The 25,221-nt window shown below is 35.3% G+C and overlaps 1 protein-coding gene across 2 annotated transcripts; it reads right to left on the bottom strand.

Moving 5' to 3' along the window:
- Positions 1-618: 618 nt before the first annotated feature.
- On the bottom strand, positions 619-16,341 carry LOC5577532 (serine protease 7). Of its 2 annotated transcripts, XM_021857263.1 has the most exons (6): positions 16,197-16,341; positions 15,970-16,133; positions 15,233-15,875; positions 9,201-9,412; positions 8,809-9,146; positions 619-1,234 (listed from the first exon to the last, which is right to left on the bottom strand). In XM_021857263.1, exons 1-6 carry the CDS (start codon positions 16,261-16,263, stop codon positions 673-675), a joined length of 1,986 nt encoding a protein of 661 aa, XP_021712955.1. In that variant the 5' UTR covers positions 16,264-16,341; the 3' UTR covers positions 619-672. The 2 variants fall into 2 exon arrangements, with proteins under 2 accessions (XP_021712955.1, XP_021712954.1); XM_021857262.1 differs by having other exon boundaries at positions 15,970-16,338.
- Between the last annotated feature and the right edge of the window lie 8,880 nt (positions 16,342-25,221).

The following is a 25,221-nucleotide window of genomic DNA, read 5'->3' as shown; positions in this document are numbered from 1 at the left end:
ATGTTTTGCCAAAGTTGTTACTTTGCATTCATGTATCATGTGGCAGGTGTGATTATGCTGTATGCCCAGGGAGGTCAGGAGAGCTTCCATTACGAAAAGATCCTGAACCGGAAACCTTCAGCATTGCTTCGCTTTGTAGTCACAGATGTTTCCACTAGGGTAAAAATAGACTAACATACCTTTTCGGGCTAGAAAAGCAATTTCTTGAAAGATTAAAGAGGATGAAACAAGCAGACTCCAAATGGAAAAATCAAATTAAATCAAATTACTTATACTATACATGCTTATAACTAGAATCAAACCATAATTTGTAGATACCTGTTGACGGATATAACATTAATCGGATGGTTTTGAACTTCGCAAATAAATTCTTCAGCCAAATTATCTTTATCGAATTCAGTTACAATTACATTCACGTAATGTCGATCCACGAAATAATGATCTATTATATGCGCTCCCAAATGATAGTTGCCGTCCTCACCGCAGTTGCCATCTTCCAAAGGGATCAATTTCTCTGAGACAACTGCACGAAAAACAACTATAATCAACACCAGCAGCATTGTGACTGAAACAGGTTTAAGGTTCTCTTTATTTTCTAGAAGATAAATACTAATATGATTGATTATCAGTAAACAGTATTTTTATTTACCAAATATCCCAACGCATAATTAATTACTCTCGTATGCTGTCCAATATCCATTGCACAAAGAATGACACCCTCGTGCTGACTCCTGGCGTTCCTGGCACCCCACACCCTGGACCTGCCGATATGATTCCATACTGAACATAACGGAATTTGAATTCGGGAACTTGTACTTTCATTGGCCCACCGGAATCGCCCCGGCAGTGAAGTGTACCATTGCCAAACCCTGCACAGATCGAACGGTTACTCAAACTGCACTGAATCGAAGGAATACGGGTTTGAAGCAAAATGGGACTGTTCTCCAAACGCTCGGTCAGTCCCCAACCGGTAATCCAGAACAGGGCCGGATCAAATCCAATCAGCGAGTTGGAGATTGGCAAACATATTGGCATGATGTCGTTGGTGTTGAACTCGATGACCCGGTTCACTCGCAGCAGTCCTATGTCGTTTCCGGATCGAACCACTCGCGTGAAGTTCGGGTGGAACATAGATTCCTCCACCATGTACTGCTGGTAAGGAGGGGCACAGTCCATGAATTCGTCGCAATCCGGATCCGTTCGGGTGTCGTATTCCCCCAGGCGAATATATAGTCTGAGAATAGTAACGTCGTAGATTAATATGTAATAACCAACATACAGTGAGGACTCCTATTAGTCACATGGTTAACACATATATTGGGGGGGTGTTGTTGAATATGTCATATGCAAAGATATAACAGTATTGTCTTCGGCAAAATTTAGGTACTCAGTACGATTTACTTTTAAGAGTTGAGGATTTCCATTTTTTTAAGAACTTGGCTGGTATAAGGACGCTTTTTCTAATTTGCATTACATGAACCTAAGGCTTATGGAACATGCATGTAACCTTAGTGAAATATCATGAGAACTTGATAATTTAGAAGGTTGACGTCTTCGGCAAAGTTATTCAGTAGATCCATAGCTGACATGCAATGGTCATATAGATACGGAATTCCGCCACCAGTTTATGTTAGTGAGTGAGTAATTTTTGTTTCGCAAATATCTGATATCATGACACCTTAGAAAGATGACGTAAGTATTAGGAAAAATGAATCAGTTTTCAGTTAGAATACGAAAAGAGCAGCAAATGAGTAGTGAAAAAATTCCGCGAAAGTTAGTTGTGTTTGATCTATTGATCGCGTTGCTTGCTCTTACGTGGGCGAGTGACGAACACTTGTTCGGCATACAATGCAATTATCGAATTATATCGTGAATCCGATTAGGCGTGATTATATCATGGATCGCATCACCAACTTTTGATGACTCCCACGGCACCTTATCCTACTAACCCAATATCCTATCCATGACAACTATGGAGGTGCAGAGGTATACTCGGTCTCTAGTAACAACGGTTGTCTAACTAATATTGATAATTAATGGATCCATTTTACAATATTCATCCAGTGTAAAGTATCTAGGGGTCATTCTAGATGATAAACTTAACTGGAGCTTACACTTAGAGCAGGTCATAAGTAAAGCCACGAATGCTCTCTGGGTGAGTAAGAAAACATTTGGTAAAAAATGGGGACTCAAAACTAAAATGATTCATTGGATTTACACAGTTATTGTAAGACCCAGAATTGTTTATGCCTCATTTGTTTGGTGGCCTAAAACAAATCAAATTACATCCCAACAAAAGTTAGCGAAATTTCAACGTTTGGTCTGTATGGCTATAACAGGAGCAATGCACAGTACACCATCAAAAGCCTTAGAGGCAGTTCTTTATAAGCTTCCATTACATCAATACGTGCAAATGGAAGCTGAAAGGAGTGCACTAAGGCTGCGAAGAACTACCATTTTTCTAGAAGGCAATCTTTCTGGGCATCTTAGTATACTGAAAGATTTTCGTATTGATAAATCAGTACAGATGATTGAAGACTGGATGGAAAAAATCCTGAACCTAGATAAACCATATGAAGTGATTAATACGAATCGCAAAATATGGGAATCAGGAGGGCCTATTATTTCACCAGGATCGATTATTTTTTACACAGATGGTTCCAAAATGAATGATAGTGACGGAGCTGGTATTATAGGCCCGGGGATTCATGTTTCAATACCTATGGGAAGATGGACAACCGTCTTCTTTGCAGAAGTATACGCCATCTTAGAATGTGCATATATATATGTTTGAAAAGAAACTACAGACATGCAAGGATTTGCATATTTTCAGATAGTCAGGCGGCTCTGAATGCATTAAAATGTTTCACATGCCAATCAAAATTGGTTTGGGAATGTATAACAATTCTGAAGCAATTGGCTATGAAAAACCAGGTCCATCTGTACTGGGTGCCAGGCCATTGTGGGATTGAAGGAAACGAGAAAGCCGATTTACTTGCCAGACAAGGCGCAAGTTTTCAGTTTGTACGACTAGAACCTTTCTGTGGAATATCTAAAGGTGTAACACAATTGGAATTAAAGCAATGGAAGGACAATATGATTCAGTTGAATTGGAAAGCTATAAAAAAATTAAGGCAATCAAAACTCTTCATAACTCCAAACAAACAAATAACGGAAAAAATCTTGAATTTAAATAAAAAATCACTAAGAATATTTATTGGGCTGCTTACGGGACACTGTCCGGCAAGATATCATTTGAAAAAGATAAGTCGAAGTCAAATTGATGTCTGTCGGTTTTGTGGTTGTGAAAAAGAGACCTCTCAACATCTGCTTTGTGACTGTCCAGCATTATTTGCAAGTAGGAAAAAATATTTCAACAAGGTCATTCTAAATCCTTATGAAATTTGGTTACATAACCCTAACCTAGTAGTTAAATTTATTTTAAAGGTCATTCCGGATTGGGATACCTCGCATCATCAGATAACGGCAGTCATCCTGAATGGTAACTCTCCGTTCTGAGCACGTTGCGATAGTAAACAGGGGTATACCACAATAGATCAATTAATGGTCGCAGTGGTTCAAATCCCAAAAAAAAAAACTAATATTCCTTCCCTGCCCCGATGACCGTAATGACAGGGCCTGCGCCGTTATTGACTTTTAAATTTGAGCTCTCGATTTGTGCACATTGAAGAATAGTAAGCTAATCCCAAGCCCCATTCATTAATTCCCTGTGTAACTTCGATTGTTCTGGTCAATCACGGAGTAGCAACTACGAATTGTACGGTCATCTATGCTCATTAGGGTGCGGCTTATTTTTAAAAAGTTCCCAAAACCAAAAATTCGTGTGCTCTACTGAATTCAAATCACATTGAAAGAGAAACCTCAAAATCTGAGCCAAAAATATTAACATTTAGGGGTGGCGCAAGCGTCTTGAAGGTGAATTTTCAAGTTATAAAAATTACCTTCAGTGCAGTAAACATAACAGTAAACATAACTTTCAAGCGATTTTAAAGCTTATAGCATCAAAATCTTCAATATTAAATTAACGAAAACTTTTTAGAACATAAATTTTGTTTAAAATCAAAAAAGGTTTAATTTAAAAGTAATTCATTCCAAATTTTTCCTCATTTTACTAAAAATTTCAACTTTGTTTGACAATAACTTCATGATTACTCAACCGATTCTAAATCTTTTTACATGCTTTTGAAGCTATTTCAATTGTTTTCAAACTATTCATACAACACATTTCACTAAAAAAATGTCTTGACCAAGTTATTCAGCAAAAACTGCACAAAAACATGATTTTTTAACGAAAAATGCCAGTTTTTTCAATTTTTTGCCGGTTAAATGTTATCTCTAAAGCTGGAACTGGTTTTTCTCATTTATTAAACCTTTAAGAAGGACTTTGCAACAGTTTTTAAATAATTTTGAAACAAAACTATGTTGGCATATGTTAAAATATATATGCACTATTCAACTCGTAATAAAGGCAAGATGCTTTATAAATTTAAGTTTTATAGAAAAAATGCAATTTTTGGCGAAAAAATTTAAATAATCAAAAGAAATTTGATTTTTTCATTAAAAAATCATGTTTTTGGATAGTTTTTGGTGAAAAACTGAGGCAAACCCATTTTTGAGAAAAATGTGTTGTATGAACAGTTTGAAAACAACTAAATTTGCTTCAAAAACATGTAGAAAGATTCGGAATCGATTGAGTATTCAAGAAGTTATGGTCCAACTAAGTTGAAATTTTTAGTAAAATAAGGAAAAATTTGTATAAAAGTATTTTAAACTAGTTTTGATTTCAGACAAATTTGATGTTCTACAAAGTTTTCATAAATTTAATTTTGAAGATATTGATGCTAAAAGTTTTGAAATTGCTGTGAAAGTAACAAAGTTATGTTTACTTCACTGACTGTCATTTTTTATAACTTGAAAATTCACCTTCAAGACGTTTGCGCCACCCCTAAACGTTAATATTTTTGGCTCAGATTTTGAGGTTTCTCTTTTAATTTGATTTAAATTCAGTAGAGCACACGAATTTTTGGTTTTGAGAACTTTTGAAAAATAAGCCGCTCCCTAATGCTTATGCTCATGCTCATGCTCAGAATGCGAAAAGAGCAGCAAAGAAGAAAAATCGATCATTGCAACAAAGCCCCAATCAAAAATCAATGTTGATATCATATTATGAAGAGAAATTTACGTATTTTTGGCTGTTTTGTTCTCTTTGTCATGAGGGGTTTTTGCCGGCCAAATCTCCTGAAATACAGCAATATACTGCTACTAGGCTTATATGTTTACATTACTAGGTTTATATGCTTAAAATATTGATGAAAATTTTGAGCTTAGTATTATAATCCAGGGAATTTCCGACGGAATTTTGATGAAGTTGAGTCGGATCCCAACGGAATCTGGTGGTTTCTTACGGGATCCTGGGGATATCTTGCGAACTTCTGAGAATTACGGTAGGATTTTTTTTTCAGTTGGATGAATTTAGCTCTAAGTAATTTTTACATTAAATAATTACTTAATGCTATGAAAAATATTGACTATAAATTTTGTGAAGCTCAACAACTTATTATACAAAATAGAAGCTGCATTTAAATTCAAGTTATATGCAGTTTACGCTGTAACCTCAATTTACGAACTAAATCGGGGGTTCGTAATTTGAATTGATTCGTCAACTGAATCAGTCAGTGCATTAAACGAGGGAACTCCCGACACGAATGCCAAACGAATGGTAAAGTGTCGCCAATAAATAATAATAATAATAATAGAGTGCTTCGTGAAGCCCAAGCAGGACGGTTCGGTTTTGCGTCGCCGGATAGGTTTTGCTCACGGTTTTGCGCGTGTTTTCGTCGCCGGAGAACTTTTTTTTCCTGTTATTGAGCGTCTTGCTGGATAGGTGTTTGGGAAGGCCCAAGCAAGACGGTTTGTTTTCGGGACGCCAAGAAGTTTTGCTGTTCGCACTGTGTGAGATATTTGTGTTCAGTCGAGGATGGATTACCAACTGGTGAGTTCGTTTCATGCTTATGATAACACATTTTTTTCTTGAATGCGTAACTTTTGTCTAATATTAAAACAAACTTTGTATGGTTCGTCACTATAAGTGTCAGCATTATGCTTTTTTTATACAATTTCAATATACATATATTTTTCTCTTTTTGACACTTAAAAAAATATCTTTTGAAGTGTTCGACATTGTGAATGTTGACGTATTTTATAAAACTTCTACCATCTCGAGACAAAAAATGCACAGTAATACTCATATGTTATTTTCAAACAAACTATGTATGGTTCGTCACTACAAGTGTCGGCATTATACATGTTTCATATAATTAAAATATATAAATGTAATTTTCAGTTTTAATAAATACTTCTTTTGAATTGTGCGACATTTTAGATGTTGACGAATTTTTTAAATCTTCTACCAAAAACTTCTTGAGACAAAAATACAAAACTAGCTTTAAATATAAGTTGTATATTTCCCCCTTGTCCATGGATCGCATCACCACCCAAAGGTGACTCCCAGATCTTTTCCTCCCTCACTAATAAACACCCTTCCCGTGGTGACTGTGGATATGCAGAGGTAAATAACTTTTAAACATTACTACAGAAAATTACTGTTGAAATATTCCAAGATTTTTTTTAATTGCTAAAAGCATAACCGGCGTTAGGATGAGGTAAAATTCTTGGCGAAACTTCTACCGATGGTTTTGGACAATTGCTGACATTATGTTTTATGTGAATTCTGTCAGGGCTTAGTAAGGAATTTGGAGATTTAGAAATTCATATTTTTACCTTCATCTGAAAACTTTTGTTGAACTTTTTTTGTGAAATGTCTAGCGTGTAAATTATGCTGGAAGAATAATCAATGGTTTATTAGAAGCAAGTAAAGAGTTATTGACGATTTTGTTGTTTTGATGTATTTTGCTGGACATGCTAAGTATTTTTGAAGGATAATGCTAATAATTTCTTACAGGATATTCAAAAGGGTACATTTAATAAGATTCTGCCAGATTTTGAAATTTTTGAGCATAGTTTTGCTGCAAGTTTCGACTACCTTTTCAGGTAAACCTAAACTCACATGTAAGAATTCCTGTTGAAATGGAAAATTTCATTTGTTTTGGAATTGGTATAAAAAAAGAATTTCCTTACAATTTCCTGTAAAGAAGACAAGATAAGACAATTCGATGATAATTTGGGACTTCAGTCGTATCAGACCACATGGTGGAATTGTTGATTAAATACGTGATGGAATTTCAATTGCAATATGTGAAAACTAATCAAAGATCTACTAGAGAAATTTCTATTGAAACAAATTTTATTGAAATGCAATAAGTTCTGATGTGTTATATTTCTGATGGGATTTCTGGGGAAAGCTAGAGAAATATTTCACAGAATTAGTGGAGGAATCAGAAAATCTTTTTTTGAAACGTTTCTGATGGCACTGTTTTATGAAAAAAGAAAAACAAAGTGTTCTGTTTAAGGGTTATAAGTTGTAAGTTGATCTGTAACAGTAGAGTATCTCCCACCGAGTAGGAGCACTGCCTCTCGGTAGTGGGCAATAAATCAGCTAGCGTGAAATTCGTTTGTTCGTTATTTCGTCTGTCCCTCCGGGACCATCATAAAACACAAAGTAAGGCCTGGTCAACCCTGGACGAAACATTGGATTAATCTTGCTTATCGTCGCGCTTATGCTATGCATGAAAGTCAAGGTTTTTCAACATTTGCTGTACAATATACAATAGCAAGGTAATTGAACACAACAAATTGCTCTGCAATAATACAAAAAATCCAATTTAATTATGATTTTTTTTAAATTTCATGTTCAGTATCATGAAAAATTTCTGGGAACCTGGTCGCCAATGTAAATAACTCAAAAGTTTGTGTTTCAAATGCTGAGATTTTTAAGTTGAGTGAATTTCATGTTATTTCAGAGCTGAGAAAATTTCAAGTCAATCGGCCACTAGAAACTGAGCACCAGACCTCCAAACTTGATCATTTTGTACGAAAAACGGCCAATACGTACTTTATTCTCAGTGTTGATAGACTCACACTCAAATCTCAATCAATACGCTATCCCGTGAGAGCTAACTCATCAGATATCTGCTTCGCAGATCTCACGGTTAAGATTTTGATGTAAAATCACTCAATCAACTCAAACCGTTAAAAAAAGATTCAGTCACAAAACCTGTCAAAAACTTGTGAGACCCGAATGTTGTTGTTTACGTTAGAAAGAATTACTATTATAGTATCTACCAGATATACAAGAAATTATTGTCGCTTGGGAGTAAACTGTGGAAACTCGTCCATGATTTTATGACTGCTGAGTTGCGTGATTAACAACTCACGCATGAAAAATCTCAAGCGTGAGTTATGAAAAATTGAGTTTTTCACAATACTGTTAATTCTGTCCAGTACTGCAAACTAAGATAGAAAAAGTACCCCTAGCGGCCAAGTTCCCAATTAAAAGAGTAATTCTCAGCTCTTAAAGGTAGATCACACTGAGTAATGACAAATTTTCGTAGGTAAAGCAACAGACAAACAGACGTAAGACTCCTTCGTCACACAATCAATATCTGTCGGCTTTGATGCACCAAATACGGTTATTTGCATCTAGACCTGTACTGTACTATCTCTCAACGCATGCGAGTTATTCAACAACACCCAAATAGATGAAATCCCGTAAGCCTTGGTTCTCCTATAAGGCTCAGTCGTGTTTTTTAGTGGAGCGTGCAGTAGGAATGCGCGACTTAGTACTGCGTTTAATAGGAGGATCGTTTCTTTTCGTATTAGGGTACCTACAGTCGTTCAATTTGACCATCAATACAGTGTGCTGCCGTCAAGATGTATCGATTGTTGATGACCGTCCCTCCGCACTCGGGACCCTCCCGGCCGGATGCTGATCTATAAATCAGCATCGCCATCCACGGATACTGATACATTGGAGCTCGTTCACCAAAGGCAATCTTATCGTCCAGGTTGGTTCTACCACAGCTGGGCATATTGAGCAACCGTGCGTTGGGATGATTGGCAATATCAGTTGCAACGTTAGTTGTTGTTGTAGCTGTGGGGGCAGTTGATGTAGATGGTGTCTCCAGCTGTAGTGCTGTCTCATCGCAACATACGTAGTAAGTGCTGGTCTGTCGAATGAAAATGTTTTGAAACCACCTTAAAACTCAAAAGTGATATGTTACCGTAGTAGTTCCCGGCGTACAAACGCTACTGCGGAGAAAGGTGGCCTGGGCAGGAGTTACGGCTCGTTTGGCGGCCGCTGCTTCCCGAAGAAGGGTCACGATAGGGGCACAGTCAGCTAATGCTACACAGCGTCCTGCGGTGCTGTTCGGAGTGGTGCATACAGGGGCATCTTCCCCAAGACGGGTATCGACATTGAAGGTTTTCTTTGGAACTGGAAAAAGAAGAGTTTACTGCAGTTAAATTGATGAAATTGTTGTCGAATTGCATATGATACATGTTCAAGGTATAATAAATGTCTGGTAAATATGATAACCGACTAACTGCCTGACGTTTCACACTAACGCCTTCAGCAGATCTTGATGCGCAAATATTCTTAGCCTTGTAGTACGTACGCGGCTTTGCCTTGTAGCTATGCTGAAGGTGTTTGGGTTCGGTTCCACAGATCTTTCCAGGATATTTTTGTAATAGAAGATTTCTTGACTTACCTGGACATAGTCACACGTTAGAAAATTTTAAATTTTCAGCTAATCAATGAGCACCTCATTAGAACAGTAAGCTGAGAAGCAGCCTCTATCTAGGCGGGAGTAGCATAAGCAGACGTCTATTACTCTATGGTATTATTGCACATAATCACAAAAGGCAGGTGTATTGTAATGTAATTGTAAGCTTGTTAGCTTGTTAGTGTTAACGGAAACGGTGGAAACTGCATAGGGTTGTGACTGGCGAACTCGCCAAGGGCTAAAAGTCACTCAAATAGAAATAAACTAATCAGTACATAAGGCACTAATATATTTTTATGTAATGTTACCAATATGCTTAATATATTGCTGTGTGCGTTTGAAACGCAAATATCAAATGCGGGAACACCAAACGCGGTAAGATTTTTAACAAGGAAGGCGAAGTCAAAGATTGATTTTCTAGGTTGGCGGTGATATGGATCATGATTGCTAAGTATCCCTTGGTTACTTTGCTTTACCGCATTAGAAGCCCTTTTAGACTGGATTTGCATGTCAAACGCAAACAGCAATATTACTGTTCTTTGAGTTGTTTACGAGATAATGCTTCTAAGATCGCGTTTATCCACGTGTATCAGCGTTTATGAGTTTTTTTTTATATCAGAGCCATATCATGGGCAGTGCTTCAAAAAACCCAAGCAAGACGGTTCGTTTTCGCCGAGAAATTTTTAGGTTTTTTTTAGGAAGCTAAGAATTTGTTTTTTTTTTGCTAGCGTCGGTGTTATTCCGCAAGCGTAAGCGTCGTTATCATATAATTTCAATATACACATATATTTCCCGTCATTATTAAAACCATCTTTTGTATGGTTTTACATTCAAGATGTTGACTTATTTTTGTAAACATTCTAAAACTTTTCATCTCGAGATAAAAATGCAAAACTTGTATTAAGAAAGAGTCGTATTTTTTGCTCCTTATCTATGGATCGCATCACCGACCAAAGGTGACTCCCAGATCTTTTCCTCCTTCAGTATTAAACACCCTTCTCGTAGTCATTGTTGAGATACAGAGTTCTCTAGAAGCAACAATCATTATATTCTAGCATTCCTCAACTGACTTTGAGGACATGGCCGGCGCCGTTATTGATCTGTAATATGAGATCTGCTAAAATGTGCACTTCGTGACTAAATGGAAAGTCCAATCCCTTATTAATTTGGATCGAAGTGAAATTCTTACCAGTTCCGATCAATCACGAAGTAGCGACCATTGCACATTGGTCCCAAAGCCATATCTAGGAAGACAAAAATGATTGCGCCTAAACCGTCAATTTAAGATATATGGTGTCTTCGGCAAAGTTTCTCCATATTTTTCAGACATTTTTTTCAGAGATGTGAAATTAGGGTGGCCCACATGGTTTACGAGATCAGCACATAAACTTTTTTGCAGACGCATTTAGGACTACACAATGTTCTACAATGTTTTAGAACAACCGATTTGGAGCAACTTTGCAGAAGAACTAAAATTTCTATCTCTTATGGTTCGCGAGTTATGATTTTTTTTAACTAAAAAGTGAGGGTGGTACTGAAAAATCAGTTTTTTCTTGATAACTTTTTCTACGATAATTTCTCGCAAAAACTTTGTTCCAAGCACTTTTAGAACTTTTGATTGCGCAACTTTTTGCCGAATATACTACTGTTCTATCTCTTATGGTTACAGAGTTATCAGAAATTTTCTTCGAAAAAATGATTGTTTTCAAATGCCGATATCTCCGAAAGGCCGTATGTACATCGCCTTTACTCAGCATAAAGCCGTATGAAGAGAGCTTAGAGAATGTTAACATTTGCACTAAATGTTAGTTGGGATGCCTGTTTCTTACTTGTAGGATGAAACAATTTCTGGTTAAACCTTTTGTGAGTAGTGTTTATTATTTGGTTCTAGATTTCACATCTTTTTCGGTATTTTGAATCAAACTTTCAGTACAGAGATTTAGGTGAAATTTCGCAAAAACAAAACTGCGATATGTGTAAATAACTTGTTTTTCTATCCTAACTGAATCAAAAAGCATTTTTAACTCTTTTAAACAACCAAAGTTTTAAAGGATAAGGGATAATTTATAAATAGACACGTTTGGCCTAATATGGGAGGAGTTTAAAATAAACCCTTAGGGTTGCCAATTTTATGTTTCTTATGTGCGTAAAACTATCCCATTGATGAAAACGAATAAATTCCATAAGAAAGCTAATATATTCTTTTCCAAATAAGTGTCCATGCCGTATTTATACTGTGTCTCATGGCGAATTTCCTGCATGAGAAGACGCAGTTAGTTATGTTTTGACAAGTCAAAACAGATTTTCAAATATGAGTAAAAATTGAAACAAATATCTGAAGGCGTTTGAATTGTTGATTGGGTATTGATTGATTTGATTCAGTTCCCAATATATTTTAAAAAGCTTCAAAGACACATTTATAAACTATTCAGGCACTAAGTACGAAGAAGAAATACTTGGCAGTTTTGAGAATCTTCTTCGGAAGAGATATAAACTGATAAAGGCATGTTAGACAAGCAAAAGAGTTTTACTATACCTATATCAAAAACAGAACCTTCTTGGGTCATACTGCATAGTATATGTAAGACAAACGGAACAGTATACATATATGCATAATAGACTATAGTCAATAAACACAAACAATTTTCCGCGGTCTTATATTTTTGGTACTGATCACAGAATACTTTTTCAAATGCAGTGTATAAAAACAAGCATCAAATAACAAATATGTTTTAAAAATTTGGCATAATGTGGAAATAAATTCTATAGAAACATACTAATGATTCAGATTAATGAAAAAAAAATCACATTTCTTGAGACTTTAAACCCCATTTATTGCTGTTAATCAGAAATGCGTAAACTTTCGTGTATTACAGCTTTGCTAGGTATGATGGGTTTTGTTAATGAACAATCAATTGAAACAAAAAATATTCTAGTCGAGCATAATATTAAGGTGAAGATGAATCGAAGCCAAAGTTCAAATTTTCAAGAGCACGGATCTGGAGAACCAATCATCCGTTTAAGCTGAAAACTTAATCGATTGGTCACTAGCTGGTGGTGACCCATCGATTAGATTTTCAGCTCAATCGGGTGTTTGGTTCTCCAGATCCGTGCTCTTGTAAATTTGAACTTTGGCTTCGATTCACCTTCACCTTAAACGGTAAATAATTATTATATAGGGGTCTATTTTATAAGTCGAATCGATCAAAATGACTGACTGGGGTCACTGTCGATCAAAAATTTCGCTCGACTCAGCTCTGTCACTCGAGCTTTTCGACAGTTGTCACTCTATGTGACTAGATTACTATGGGAGTCAACGGGTGACATCTGAATACAGACGAGTCACACGAATCTGCTCGATTTACAAAATAGGCCCCATAATTAAGCAGATAAGTGAAATTGAAAAATAATGTTATTTATATGCAGCACATCCTTACATGATCGTTAACGTTCTTTATTCATAAATTACACTGATGCTAATAAAAAATATTGGTTTGAAAAATTCAATGGGTGATACATGAATTTAAAAATTTCTTTTTATATTTTTTTTGCATAATATATGTTTTGTAATTGAAAATGTCAATTTTGTCAAAAAATAATCCTAGGGTGCTACAAATCATTTGAAAACGGCCTTATTTTCACACTTTTCTTGTACTTTAAGACCCAAATAGATGCGTCTCAGATCCATCCAATTTTTTATTGTCGAAAAGTGTTATGAAATTGTGTGATTCGTTTTATAAGATAGTTTTGTTTTATTATGCAAACAAAGTTTTATTTTATAAATGCACTTATGAAAGATGCTACTCCAAACAATCTACTGGCCATAGTCGCTAATGTTAAAAGAAAATAAAGTGTTTTATACATTTCTTCCTTCCTTCTCTGGTGTTACGCCTGCTTCTCAGCTTAGTGTGTTCTTATGAGCACTTCCACAGTTATTAACTGAGAGCTTTCTTTGCCAAATGACCATCAAATCTACAAAACATACAATATAGGGTGCATATCTACTTTTGCACTTCCATGATTCACTTTGTCATGGGGGTTTTTGTCGGTCGAATTGTCTGAAACTTTGTAATACGACGCATATTGAGCATCGTAGTTTTCAAAAAACCTCACTGCCGAAGTGAATCAAAATTGCCAAGAATCGGATTCGGCTTCCTGTAATCGACTTCCCACATCTCGATGTTCTACATCTCGATATCTGTCCCTAATCGATAAATTTTGTTGTCCCTTCAATAAAATTTCACTATCTAGGGGTGCCGGTGCCATTAGTGGACTACCTAAGCTATAAAAATCATAACAAAATAACGAAAAGCCTTAACAGAGATCTTTTGGCGTCAACAGAAAGATTTCAACCTCTACTGTGTGGGGGAAAATATAAAAAGATTGATAAAACTAATTTTTTTGAACATAAAACCGTTTGAGCCAATACTGGTACACATGTTCCAGTAGTTGCGCTACTGCTCCAGTAGTAGACGCTCGGGAATGATACAAGGAATTATAAACAAAATGGTGAATGTTTACATAGGTTTAATATTTTTCCTCAGGAACAGCAACTAATATCTTTCAAGTGAAGCATAAAAATCATCTTTGGGTTGCTCTTCATTTTTATACATCCATTTTAAAAACTGCTTTCATCCGTTGATCCACTATTGGAACACGACGGCAACTACTGGTGCAAGGGAGCAAATTTTTTGCATAAACCTAATTATTTATATGACTTTTTGATAAAATAGAAAGCTGTCATTTGGCAAATCGACTAAACTAGAGACGATCTATCCATCAAAAACAACACATGTCGTTTTTATCGAAAAATGTACGTTTTATTCCATAGTCCAATCTACTGGTACATTACAACCATTGGTAACTATGAAAAGTTCCCCTTCAATTAACTCAATGTATAATCGACATCACCTAAACAAATTACAATTTTGAGTTTCATAGTACCGTAAGGACGCCATTCACCGCTCATGCTCCATTCTCCGCTCATTGAGATATTTTGAAAAATCTGAACAAATTTTCCCAATAAAAACCATTAACATGTATTAGTATACCACAATGGATTGTGTCAGAATGAATTTCATATGATTTAATATTATATACTAATTAAAAATAATAATTTTAGGCTGTTTAAGGCGGTAAACATGAGTTGAACAATGATTTTATTATGGCAGATCGAAAAATGCTTCTTAGCTGCCACGCTTTAATACGTTGTTGTACTATAGTACAAAGATAACAACCATCTAATGAAAGTATATTAATTCCAACTAGTTGTGTATATAGAGCCTCATACTTAGGATGAGCGGTGAATGGCGCCCTACAGATGTATCATTGGCATATGTGTTATTCGGTACCATTATACGTTGTTCACATTTCAACTTCTTTCCTACAAAAACAAAAGTTTTATCTTGCGTCTAGCGCCAAAAGTTGCGAAAAATATCGAAAAACCGATTTTTGACAGAATTTAATGTGTTGAAATGCTGTTAAATGAGCGGTGAATGGCGTCCTTACGGTAGTTTTCAGAATGAACTTACTTTTCAACACTTTCCTTTCAGGACAGCAAACATATTCCACTTGATCCAAATTCGTATAACACCAGTTCTTCTCCACATATTCTTCACTATCACCGGCATTCAAAGCATCTTCACATCGATCCAACTCCACACAGATACCCATTTTACCGCCGTTCTTTTCGCATGGTTTTCCCAACTGAGTGTCATATTGAATTTCTGCCGTGGGACAGCACATATGATTCACATTTCTAAGTTTAGCACATCCCACCATAAACGCTTGAAACTCTTCAGGAATATCATTTTTGTCCCCGATAAGACCACATCGGCTCGCGGGAACACACTTTCCTGCGTCCAAAAATGGAGTTTCACACTTCCTCCATCCTTGCTTCTTGGCCAGTTTCACTGGAGTTGCCACATTGTCGTCACAGCACACATAGACTTTCCCGTTATCCTGGTAGCAATAACTCTGCGTCAGGTGAAGATGTAGCGTTGGGTTGTAGTTCCGTTGCAACTCCATGCTACAGTTGTAGATTGATGGACAAGATTCTAAGGGAGTACACATTCCCTGGACATTGCGGAACGAGAGGCAAGATCTTCGAGCCTGTTGTCTTCGAAAGTTATGATAGCTCCTACTGGATTCATCAGCACAGCATATGTGAATGGCCTGGAAGAGATGTAAACCGAAAACAAAAACATCATTGTGCCATCCGTTTACTATCAACTGTGAGGTCAAGGTGGAACAAATCCACTATACTCACATCATTCGCACCATAATCACAAATTCGTTCGTCCAGATAGTCTTTGTACGAGAAGTCCGGTTGAAACTGCAGACTGACGAGATTGGAAAACATTTGATGACATTGCTCTACTGGAACGCATCTTCCCCTGATCGAAGGATCACTAAGGAGCCGGCATGATTTGACTGAAAGTTTAAAGTCTCTGTGAAAGTGTCCCGAATGCCAATACGAGTATCTTCTCCAGTTACCCCCGTGAGGCTCCGTCGATCTCAAAACCACTGCAAAAACTAGAAATACCGATAGTAACCGCCTCATGGCGAACGCACGATTAGCCACGGAAGTGTTGACGCCTAGACACGCAAATGAAGACTGAAGATCCCGGTCATCATCCAGAACAAGTTGATTGAGCTCTAAGGAATCGTAAATCCCTGTTTAAGCGATAATCACGTGAGAATACAAACACAGAACATCACGACGCACTATGCAGTATTTGGACAGTCTAGTTGGCCAAAAGTTATCTGAAACGTTTTTGGCATATTTTATGTATAATAATTTTTAGTATGAGAACAAGCTTTGACCGGTATTTTGATGTTTTATACGTGACTTACACACTTAAAATGACCATACATGGAAATTACATTACACTTGTAGAATTTAATTTTGTGTTTTTTCGAGAAGATTCATAGTATGATAAAACGGTTTAACTCATCAACCTTCATCCAGCCAACATACTTTTACAAGCTGAAAAAACACAATAATGCATATAACTTTTTTGTTGCTTGGTGGATTTTGTTTAAATTTTCAAACTCAAAAATACTATTAATTTATGATTGAAAGATATTGGGAATATGATCCGGGCGGTTCCAGAGTTATTACGGATTGTCTTGAAGTACAAAAATTACCCATATCGTCCATTCAACGGATATTTAAAAAACCTGAGCTAGATGAGATAGAAGATTTGTGTATTCAGCAAAGTTGTTCAGTAGCACAAGGGCTATCAGAAATTCGAGATTCGAGATCGCCACCAGGCGGCGATAGTAAGCATGAAACTTTTATTTTGCGGATATCTAAGGATCCCGACCACTTAGAAAGATGACGTCTTCGGCAAAACTATTCAGTAGGCCATGGACTATAAGGACTGTTAATTTTATAAAGTGGACACTTTGTTTATGCTATATCGTTTTTATTTATTGATAAAATCGTAATCGGTTTTCTGTGCATCGTTTAACTATTATTCTACACTGCTATGAAAATATAAGATCTTAGAAAATGTATTCGGTTGAAGAGCTAAATAGTTTTTCCAAAAAGTCCTAAGAAAAGCTGTTCGTTAAAGTTTAACATTATTTTTCGCAAAACAAAAATCCAAATTTTTATGAACAAATTGTATGTTTGTATCCTTTAGTATTCTACTATAAGTATGGCTTAAAAAAATCAATTATATTCCACCATTCTCTGACATTAGGTAACATTAGTGATTTACCCAGTTATGGCCAAATTTGCTGATGCACCATCCTTTCACTCCCAGCAAAAGAGAAAAGTAAAAAGCGTGTTCAAAACTAGTTTGGATTACTAAAAAAACTATATTTGGATAAACGCGAGCAAAGTCGTGAGTTTAAACCACAGTCTTAAGTATAAATTTTACTGTTTATGGTAGTTTTACCAAAAAGTCATGTGCGCATATTTATCGATCCACAGGAAATTGTAAACGGTTTTCTCCAAATATTTCAATTGGTATTCTAAGAATAACATATTATGAAAATAATATGAGGTAAATTAAATCGATTTTATTACAGCAGTGTTGCCAATTTTGATGATTGTCAATGTACTTTAAAAGGTCTTCTTAGAATAAAGCAATTGTGTTTCTATTGTGCTTTATATGTGACGTGGGGACTAAATAAGTAACTCTATGAAGGCGTAAGTTATTTCTCATATCAATACTATATCAGCACTTCCGTCAGGACGTACTTTTACACAAAAAATTCTACTCATATCAATTCTCTTCAAATTTAAAACATGTTTCTCTAAAAAATTTAGGGGAAACATAATTTTATTATATCAGTAAAATTGTTGCTCGAAAAAATACTTGATTTTTTCCTTCAGGCTTCTGATTGATGATGCTTTCAAATAACAAGCCTTGTTTTGAAAATAAAAAAAATAAATTGTAGAATTTTTCACCTAATTTCTAACAATCATTTATTTTGATAACACTCAAAAATCGACCGTTCTAATCGCTGTTCCATATTCATGTGAAATTTAATTATTTTGGAAAATGTTTATTATCACAACACTGTACAATACTAGTCGAACGATGTGCAGAAAACCGATTGAAATTTCATTGATAAATTAAAAAGATACAGTATGCATAATGTGTCCACTTTATAAAATGAACAGTCCTTAATTATTTTAGCCAATCTCGAATTTCAAGACTAAAATATAAATTTAGCCTTTGAGCTACTGAACAACTCTGCATCCTAAGGACTGTTCATTTTATAAAGTGGACACTTTGGACATTCAATATCTTTTTAATTTATCAATGAAATCGAAATCGGTTTTCTGTTCATCGTTCGACTAATATTGTACAATGCTGTGGTAATAAAAAAGTTACCAAAATAATATGATTTCACACTAATAAGGCACAACGTTTAGAACGGTCGATTTTTGGAGGTTATCAAAATCAAGGATTATTAAAAATCGGCAGGAAAATTCGACAATTTATAATTTTTATTTTCAAAAAATGGTTGTACTTAGAAAGCATCATCAATTAGAAGCTTGCTAAAAAATATCAAGTTATTTTTGGAGAAGCAATTTTGCAGATATCATAAAATCATTTCTTATCAATTTTTTTTAAGAAAAATATCTTAATTTTAAATGGAACTGATATGAGTAGAATTTTAAGGTTTAAAGTACGTCCAGACGGAAGTAATAATATAATATTTATAATAAAAATAACTTACGCCTTCATAGAGTTGCTGTTTTAGTCCCCACGTCATATTTTAAGCACAATAGAAAAACAAATAATTTATTTTCAGAAGACCACTCAAAGCACAATGACAATCATCAAGATTGGGAGCACTGCTTGAATTAAAGCAAATTTATTTTGCATGTATTATTTTCAGAATGTGTTATTCTGAGACTACCTATCAAAATATTTTGAGAAAAACGCTTACAGTTTGCTCTAGATCGATAAACATGCGTATATAATTCTAAAAGTATGGGATTTTTCAATAAAACGACCATAAAGAGTAAATTTGGTACCCAAGAATGCGGTTAAAACTCAAGATTTTGCCTACATATATAGTTTCTTTAGTAATCTAAACCAATTTTGATCACGCTTATTACTTTACTTTTTTGCTGGTAGTAAAAAGATGGTGTATCAGCAAATTTGACCATAAGGAATAGATCACTAAGGTGACTCAGCGTCAGGAACTGATGGAATATTATTGATGTTTTTAAAAGCTCTACCTTAAGTTGAATAGTAAAGGATACCAACATACAATTTGTTCATTAAATTTAGGATGTTTTTCATGCGAAAAATAATGCTTAAACTTGACGAACAGTTTTTCTTAGGAGTTTTTGCAAAAACTATTTAGTTCTTCAACCGAAAGCATTTTGTAAGTTTCTGTATTTTCATAACATTGTAGAATAATAGTTGAACGGTACACAGAAAACCGTTTACGATTTCATCAATAAATAAAAAAGATATAGCATAAACAAGGTGTCCACTTTATAAAATGAACAGTCCTTAAGATATTTGTAAAGCAAGTGCTTCTAGCTCACTGGCGTCACATGATGGCAAAATTGAAAATCAACTACCTCGACATACTAGCGTCGCCTGGTGGCAAAATCTCGAATATAATGGCTAGAATATTGATAGCCCTTAAGCTACTGAACAACTTTGTCGAAGACGCCATCATTCCAAGTTGTCAGGCCCCTGAGATATACACAAAACAAAAGTTTCATCTACCGAAAAGCTAAACATTACATATAGTTTGCAATTGGATTAAATTGACAAATTGATGTGAAGTTTTGTGAAAAAGTTACACGTCTTCTCAGTGAGAATCAATTTCAGGTGAAGATGAATCGAAGCCAATCTTCAAATTTTCAAGAGCACGGATCTGGAGAACGAAACTTCCGTTTAAGCTGAAAACTTAATCGATTGGTCACTAGCTGGTGGTGACTAATCAATTAGGTTTTCAGCTCAAACGGATGTTTGGTTCTCCAGATCCGTGCTCTTGAAAATTTGTACTTTGGCTTCGATTCATCTTCACCTTCACGACTCCCTGATCTCTCGGCGTAGGGGTAACGCGCCCTAACTAGAGATCAGGGAGTCGTGAGTTCGATTCTCACTGAGAAAAGTAAAATTTTCAATTGAAATGGTGAATTATTTAATGAGTTATTTTATTGCAGACGATCAAATTCCAGGCTAATTTTTGAGATCAACGAATCGATGGATTTTTTATTTATTTTCTGAAGGCAAGACAGGGAGACAAGAGAAAAAAAAAATACAATTATTGTTTACCAATTATTCATCATCAACGTACTGTTCATAAAAATAAATTTATAAATAAAGAAGACTCATGAATTTTTTAAATACAGTCATCTATCCCTTACTCGATATTAAAGGGACCATCGAGCTAGGGAGGTATTGAGTTACAGAACCCAAAAGCAGTGCAACTGCGTTCCAAGGGACCATCGAGTTAGCCATGAAAACCAACTTTTAATATGGTACTCTAACTCGATATCGAGATACGGAATATCGAATAAGGGAGAGTAGACAGTATCTGGATTTGTGTTCATAAAGACAATCAGTATATAAATACATACGTTTTTGACGATTTGACTCTAAACCGTTGTTTTTACTCAACAAACAAGAAATTATATATTCAGTTAACGAATTATTCGTGGCCTTATATGTCACGCATTCACCTTTATTGAGTTAAACATTGCAGCAAAATTCAACCACCACCATGTTTTCACAAAGAAATATACGAAATTGAATTTACGCTTCATTAGAGAAATAAAGGCAATACATGTTTTAAATTAGCAATACATCTAATTTTGCATGATACATTTTTTTACAACTTTTCCAAGCATATCGAAGCGTTATAACACCTTTAACAATAAAAAATAATTTTGGCCACGATTCGCTTAAATTACTCTCGTGTGCGACGTGCCGGTCAATCGGTGTATGCAAAAGATGAATATGAATAGATGGGAGGAATTATTAAGCATTTCTCGATTCGTGGCCCATCGGATGAATCCTGCTAATTGATGCTGCCTGCTTATGAGGATTTGCATGGCTTGGGCGAGCATTAAGCGAGGGGAATTCCCAATCCAACTCGGTGCGGTAAAATAAACGGTGTGCAAGGAAGGAACTGGTTTGTTTTTTGCTGCTCTTTGTTTTGCCAAACAACTAGACACTGTGGCTGATTGTTGGGATTCATGCGGCTTGATAATATTTATACTGTTTAATCAACCACTTAGCGAGCAATTTAGTTCGTTTAGGCAAAATGGAAAAAAAAAAATCGTGTAACAAGTTTGGCAACGGTTCTTGTTTAGACATAATGACCATCTATTTTGTCAAAAAGAATACATTCAAAATGAAACGAAGTTGAAGAATTGGGCTAAGCAAATTATTGAAACTGATCAGAAATATATAAATCAATTTTTGATAGTGCGTCATTATCAAAGTTTCTGAATTTCTGTGAAATACCAAATATTTTACTGAAAAATATGCGAATTATCAATGTACTCCCATACGTATTAAACGATTTATGTATTGTTTATATCAGTGCTGCTCAAGCTGCAGCATAACATGGGATGATTCGTCATTTTTTTTATCAGAGCTGCGGGTGCTGAAATAAAATTTAAAATTTCTTTCTTTTCTTCTTTTTGGCGTTACTGGGACCCCACTGGGCCCGAGTCAGCTTCTCAGCTTAGTGTTCTTTTGAGCACTTCTACATTTATTAACTGAGAGCTTTCTTCGACCATTTTGCATGTGTATATCGTGTGGCAGGTACGAATATGCCCTGGGAACTCGAGAAAATTGACAACCAAATAAGATTCTCGACCGGTGGGATTCGAAACCGACGACCCTCAGCTTGGTCCTGCTGATACGGTGCGCGTTTACCACTACGGCTATCTGGGCCGATAAGTTATAAATTCTACAAAATGCAAATCTGAATGTTATAGTCCCAGAAAATTGTGATCATTTTACTTGGTTTTTCTGTTCATTTTTAATATATTCTTTAACAGTTTTCAAACTGTTTCGTTTTTATACTTTCAATTTTTGCTTTTTATTTACGATTGAAAAATTTCTCGCGTTTAGTACAGGCGTATCAACAATGATCGAGTTCTCTTTATCATGTTTGTTTTTGGTAGATTTGAAATTTTTTTATTAAATTTTACAATGCAGTTAGAAAAAGGACGTATTGCAAACAAAATTGTCAAATGATCTTCACATATTCGAACATGATTCAGACTCAGGAATGTTTCCTGGTTTTTGAAATAAACGCAAATATTCGGAATTTGTTTAGCCAGTGATTAACCCCTCTACCGGCAGCTTCATTTTTTACCGCAAAAAAAAATTAAAATCGCGATAACTTACTCGTCTAGTTTTATAATACGTGTCGATATTGATTATTGGTCATCTGGAACCGGAGATATCCCAAAATTCCTTGGGGGACAGACGCAAAGCCATAACCAACGTGAATATCTAAGGCTACAGAATTTTTATCGCATTCAAATATCTGCTCCTTGAAACAATGCATTAATGAGAGTATGTTGTGAAAAAATGAAGCAATTTGGTGCAGCCGTCTTTGAGTAATGAGCATTTATGTTTCTGGTACCGCGCTGGCCAAAAAAAAAATCTTGAAAATTTAAAAAAAACCACATAGCATAATTTTCAGATTTCTCCTAGAATATTGAACCGATTTGCATGATTTTTTCAGAGTAGCTCCTTATTACCTGGCATTGTATAGCTCACATTTTAGTTTTTTGATAAATTGATCAAAAACAAAATGGCCGCCAAAGACATTTTGTATGGAAAATGTCGGTCCCGCAAGGAACATTGAAATATCTTCAAAACCAGATCATCAATGATTATTATCGACATAGATTCTTAAACTAGAAGAGTTTTTTGTGAACTTATGAAAAAATGGTGCAAAATATCAAAAAACAAGAAAGTTATCGCGATTTGTTTTTTTTTGCAGTAGAAAAGGAAGCTGCCGATAGAGGGGTTGAAAACGTTTAAAAATTATTGTTTCAATTACGAAGTAAAGTGATATCAAAAAATGGAAATCAAATCCACTACAACGGTTGGTATAATTTGTTTTCACAATTTCACATCTCTTTCCGGTTTTGGTAACACCTGCTAGAAATTTTATACACTTTTCTTCCTCTAAAACAGCTTTTATCTTTTCTTAGATCCAAGATCACAGTATAAATTACCGTCAAACGGGGAAACTTGCAACAATTTTCAACTTCGAAGCTATATAGATGAAAATTTTGAGGATTCAGATGAGACAAAAACCATCTAGTATCCTAATCGCCACGTGAAAAATACCACGCGGTATTAATTTTATCAGTATTTGGTTTTCTGGGATCATTAGAGACGAAAAATATTCATTTTTCATGCTACTCCTGAAGTACACTATTGAAAACTTAACCGATATCGTGTTATTATAATCATTTAATAATTTTCTGCAGTAAAAGTATGACAATAATTAGAAACAGCTACAGTACTCTTAGAAAATGATTTATTATTGATTGAATTATGAGTATTAAACCAAGTTGATTGAAAAATTCATTGGTATTGCATAGGGTGTCCACACGGGGAAATTCTAGCATATCATAAGTCTCTCTCGTAGTTGGAAAGCCATTGAAACGATTTAATGCAACTTTTTTCTACAAATACAATTGTACTTTAGGTTATGCTTCACATAACTTATTGCTTATAGAAATTCAAATCAAAGCGACGTAACACATATTGATATGTATGTTTAAAATTGGTCTTTGTTGGTGTTCTGAAACAACTTTTATCATACTTCATTCAGAAAGTTCTCAATGGCAGATCTGCAAGTTAGTTTTTATACAGATTTTCATTTCTTTTTCATTATTTTCATGTAGAAATTAAATCTAAATCTAATAATAATGCGATTTGTGTAAATTGTTCAATAATTAGTATCATACGTGTATTGAATTAATTGCGGTAGGGTAAGTGTTCCCTTAGTTGTGGGTGTTCCTAAAGTTGCGGTAGTGCCCTTTTCAATGATTTTATTGCATTAGCCACAGAACCGACACTGCCAACGAGGTATTGGCTTGTTGATACACGGAATAGTTGAAAAGAGCGTCCAAATTGCTTGAAAACTGATGAAAAATCACTAAATTTGATAAACCTGTTCTTGCTTGTACCAATAGTTGCGGTAAAGTGTTCCTATAGTGGAGGATCCCATAAGAAAACAACGGATACCGCAACTATAGGAACACAATTTAAAAATATACCGCAACTAAAGGAACAGTGTACCAATAGTGGAGGTAGTATTTTTCACTGACATGCCGTGGATTACTACGATGAAATCATTTTTCTCATTAAGTCAATGGTCGTTACTTCCCGTTGCAACATCAACATGTGCATTAATTGCGCTTCTTGAATTAAGGCGGTTAAATGAAGTTAATTCGCGCTTAGTACCTCCACTATTGGTACATCTACCCTGCAAAAATTTTAATGTTACTGAAAAAAATTATGTTCAATATTGCCTTTTCATGTGTTTTCGATGATAAACAGCAAGAAATATCAAACAATTGAGATCAAAATAGCTGTTGCAAGTTACCCCACAAGGGTAGTCAAAAATGTTTTTGAATTTTTATAGTGTTCAAACATCAAATTATCAAAACTTTTATATTGTCAATTAGTACACTACTAAGTACTGTAACTGATAGCAAATGCCTCGAATGACATATTTCTACCGTTTGTGTATTACGAGGAATGTTTTTCAGCATTAATTTCATGCAATCCAATGTTTAATATGATTTTCACCTTCAGCAAACCAAGCAAAAAATAAACAATACCCAATCCCTCGCCAAAATCCTCTGTTGTATACCTGAGGTCAATTAATGGCGGAAATAACTCAATGCTGAACGAAACGACAATTCGGTTACATGTCGAAGTGTTGCAAGTTACCCCGTTTGACGGTACATTTGATTATGTTTAATATTGGAGAGTAATCTTAGTTAACCCTTGCATTACCAAACCCTCTAAACGAGTGTTGGAAA

Source organism: Aedes aegypti, chromosome 1 (assembly GCF_002204515.2).
Source record: "Aedes aegypti strain LVP_AGWG chromosome 1, AaegL5.0 Primary Assembly, whole genome shotgun sequence".
Taxonomy (NCBI): domain Eukaryota; kingdom Metazoa; phylum Arthropoda; class Insecta; order Diptera; family Culicidae; genus Aedes; species Aedes aegypti.
This window is presented reverse-complemented; position numbering and strand designations above follow the sequence as displayed.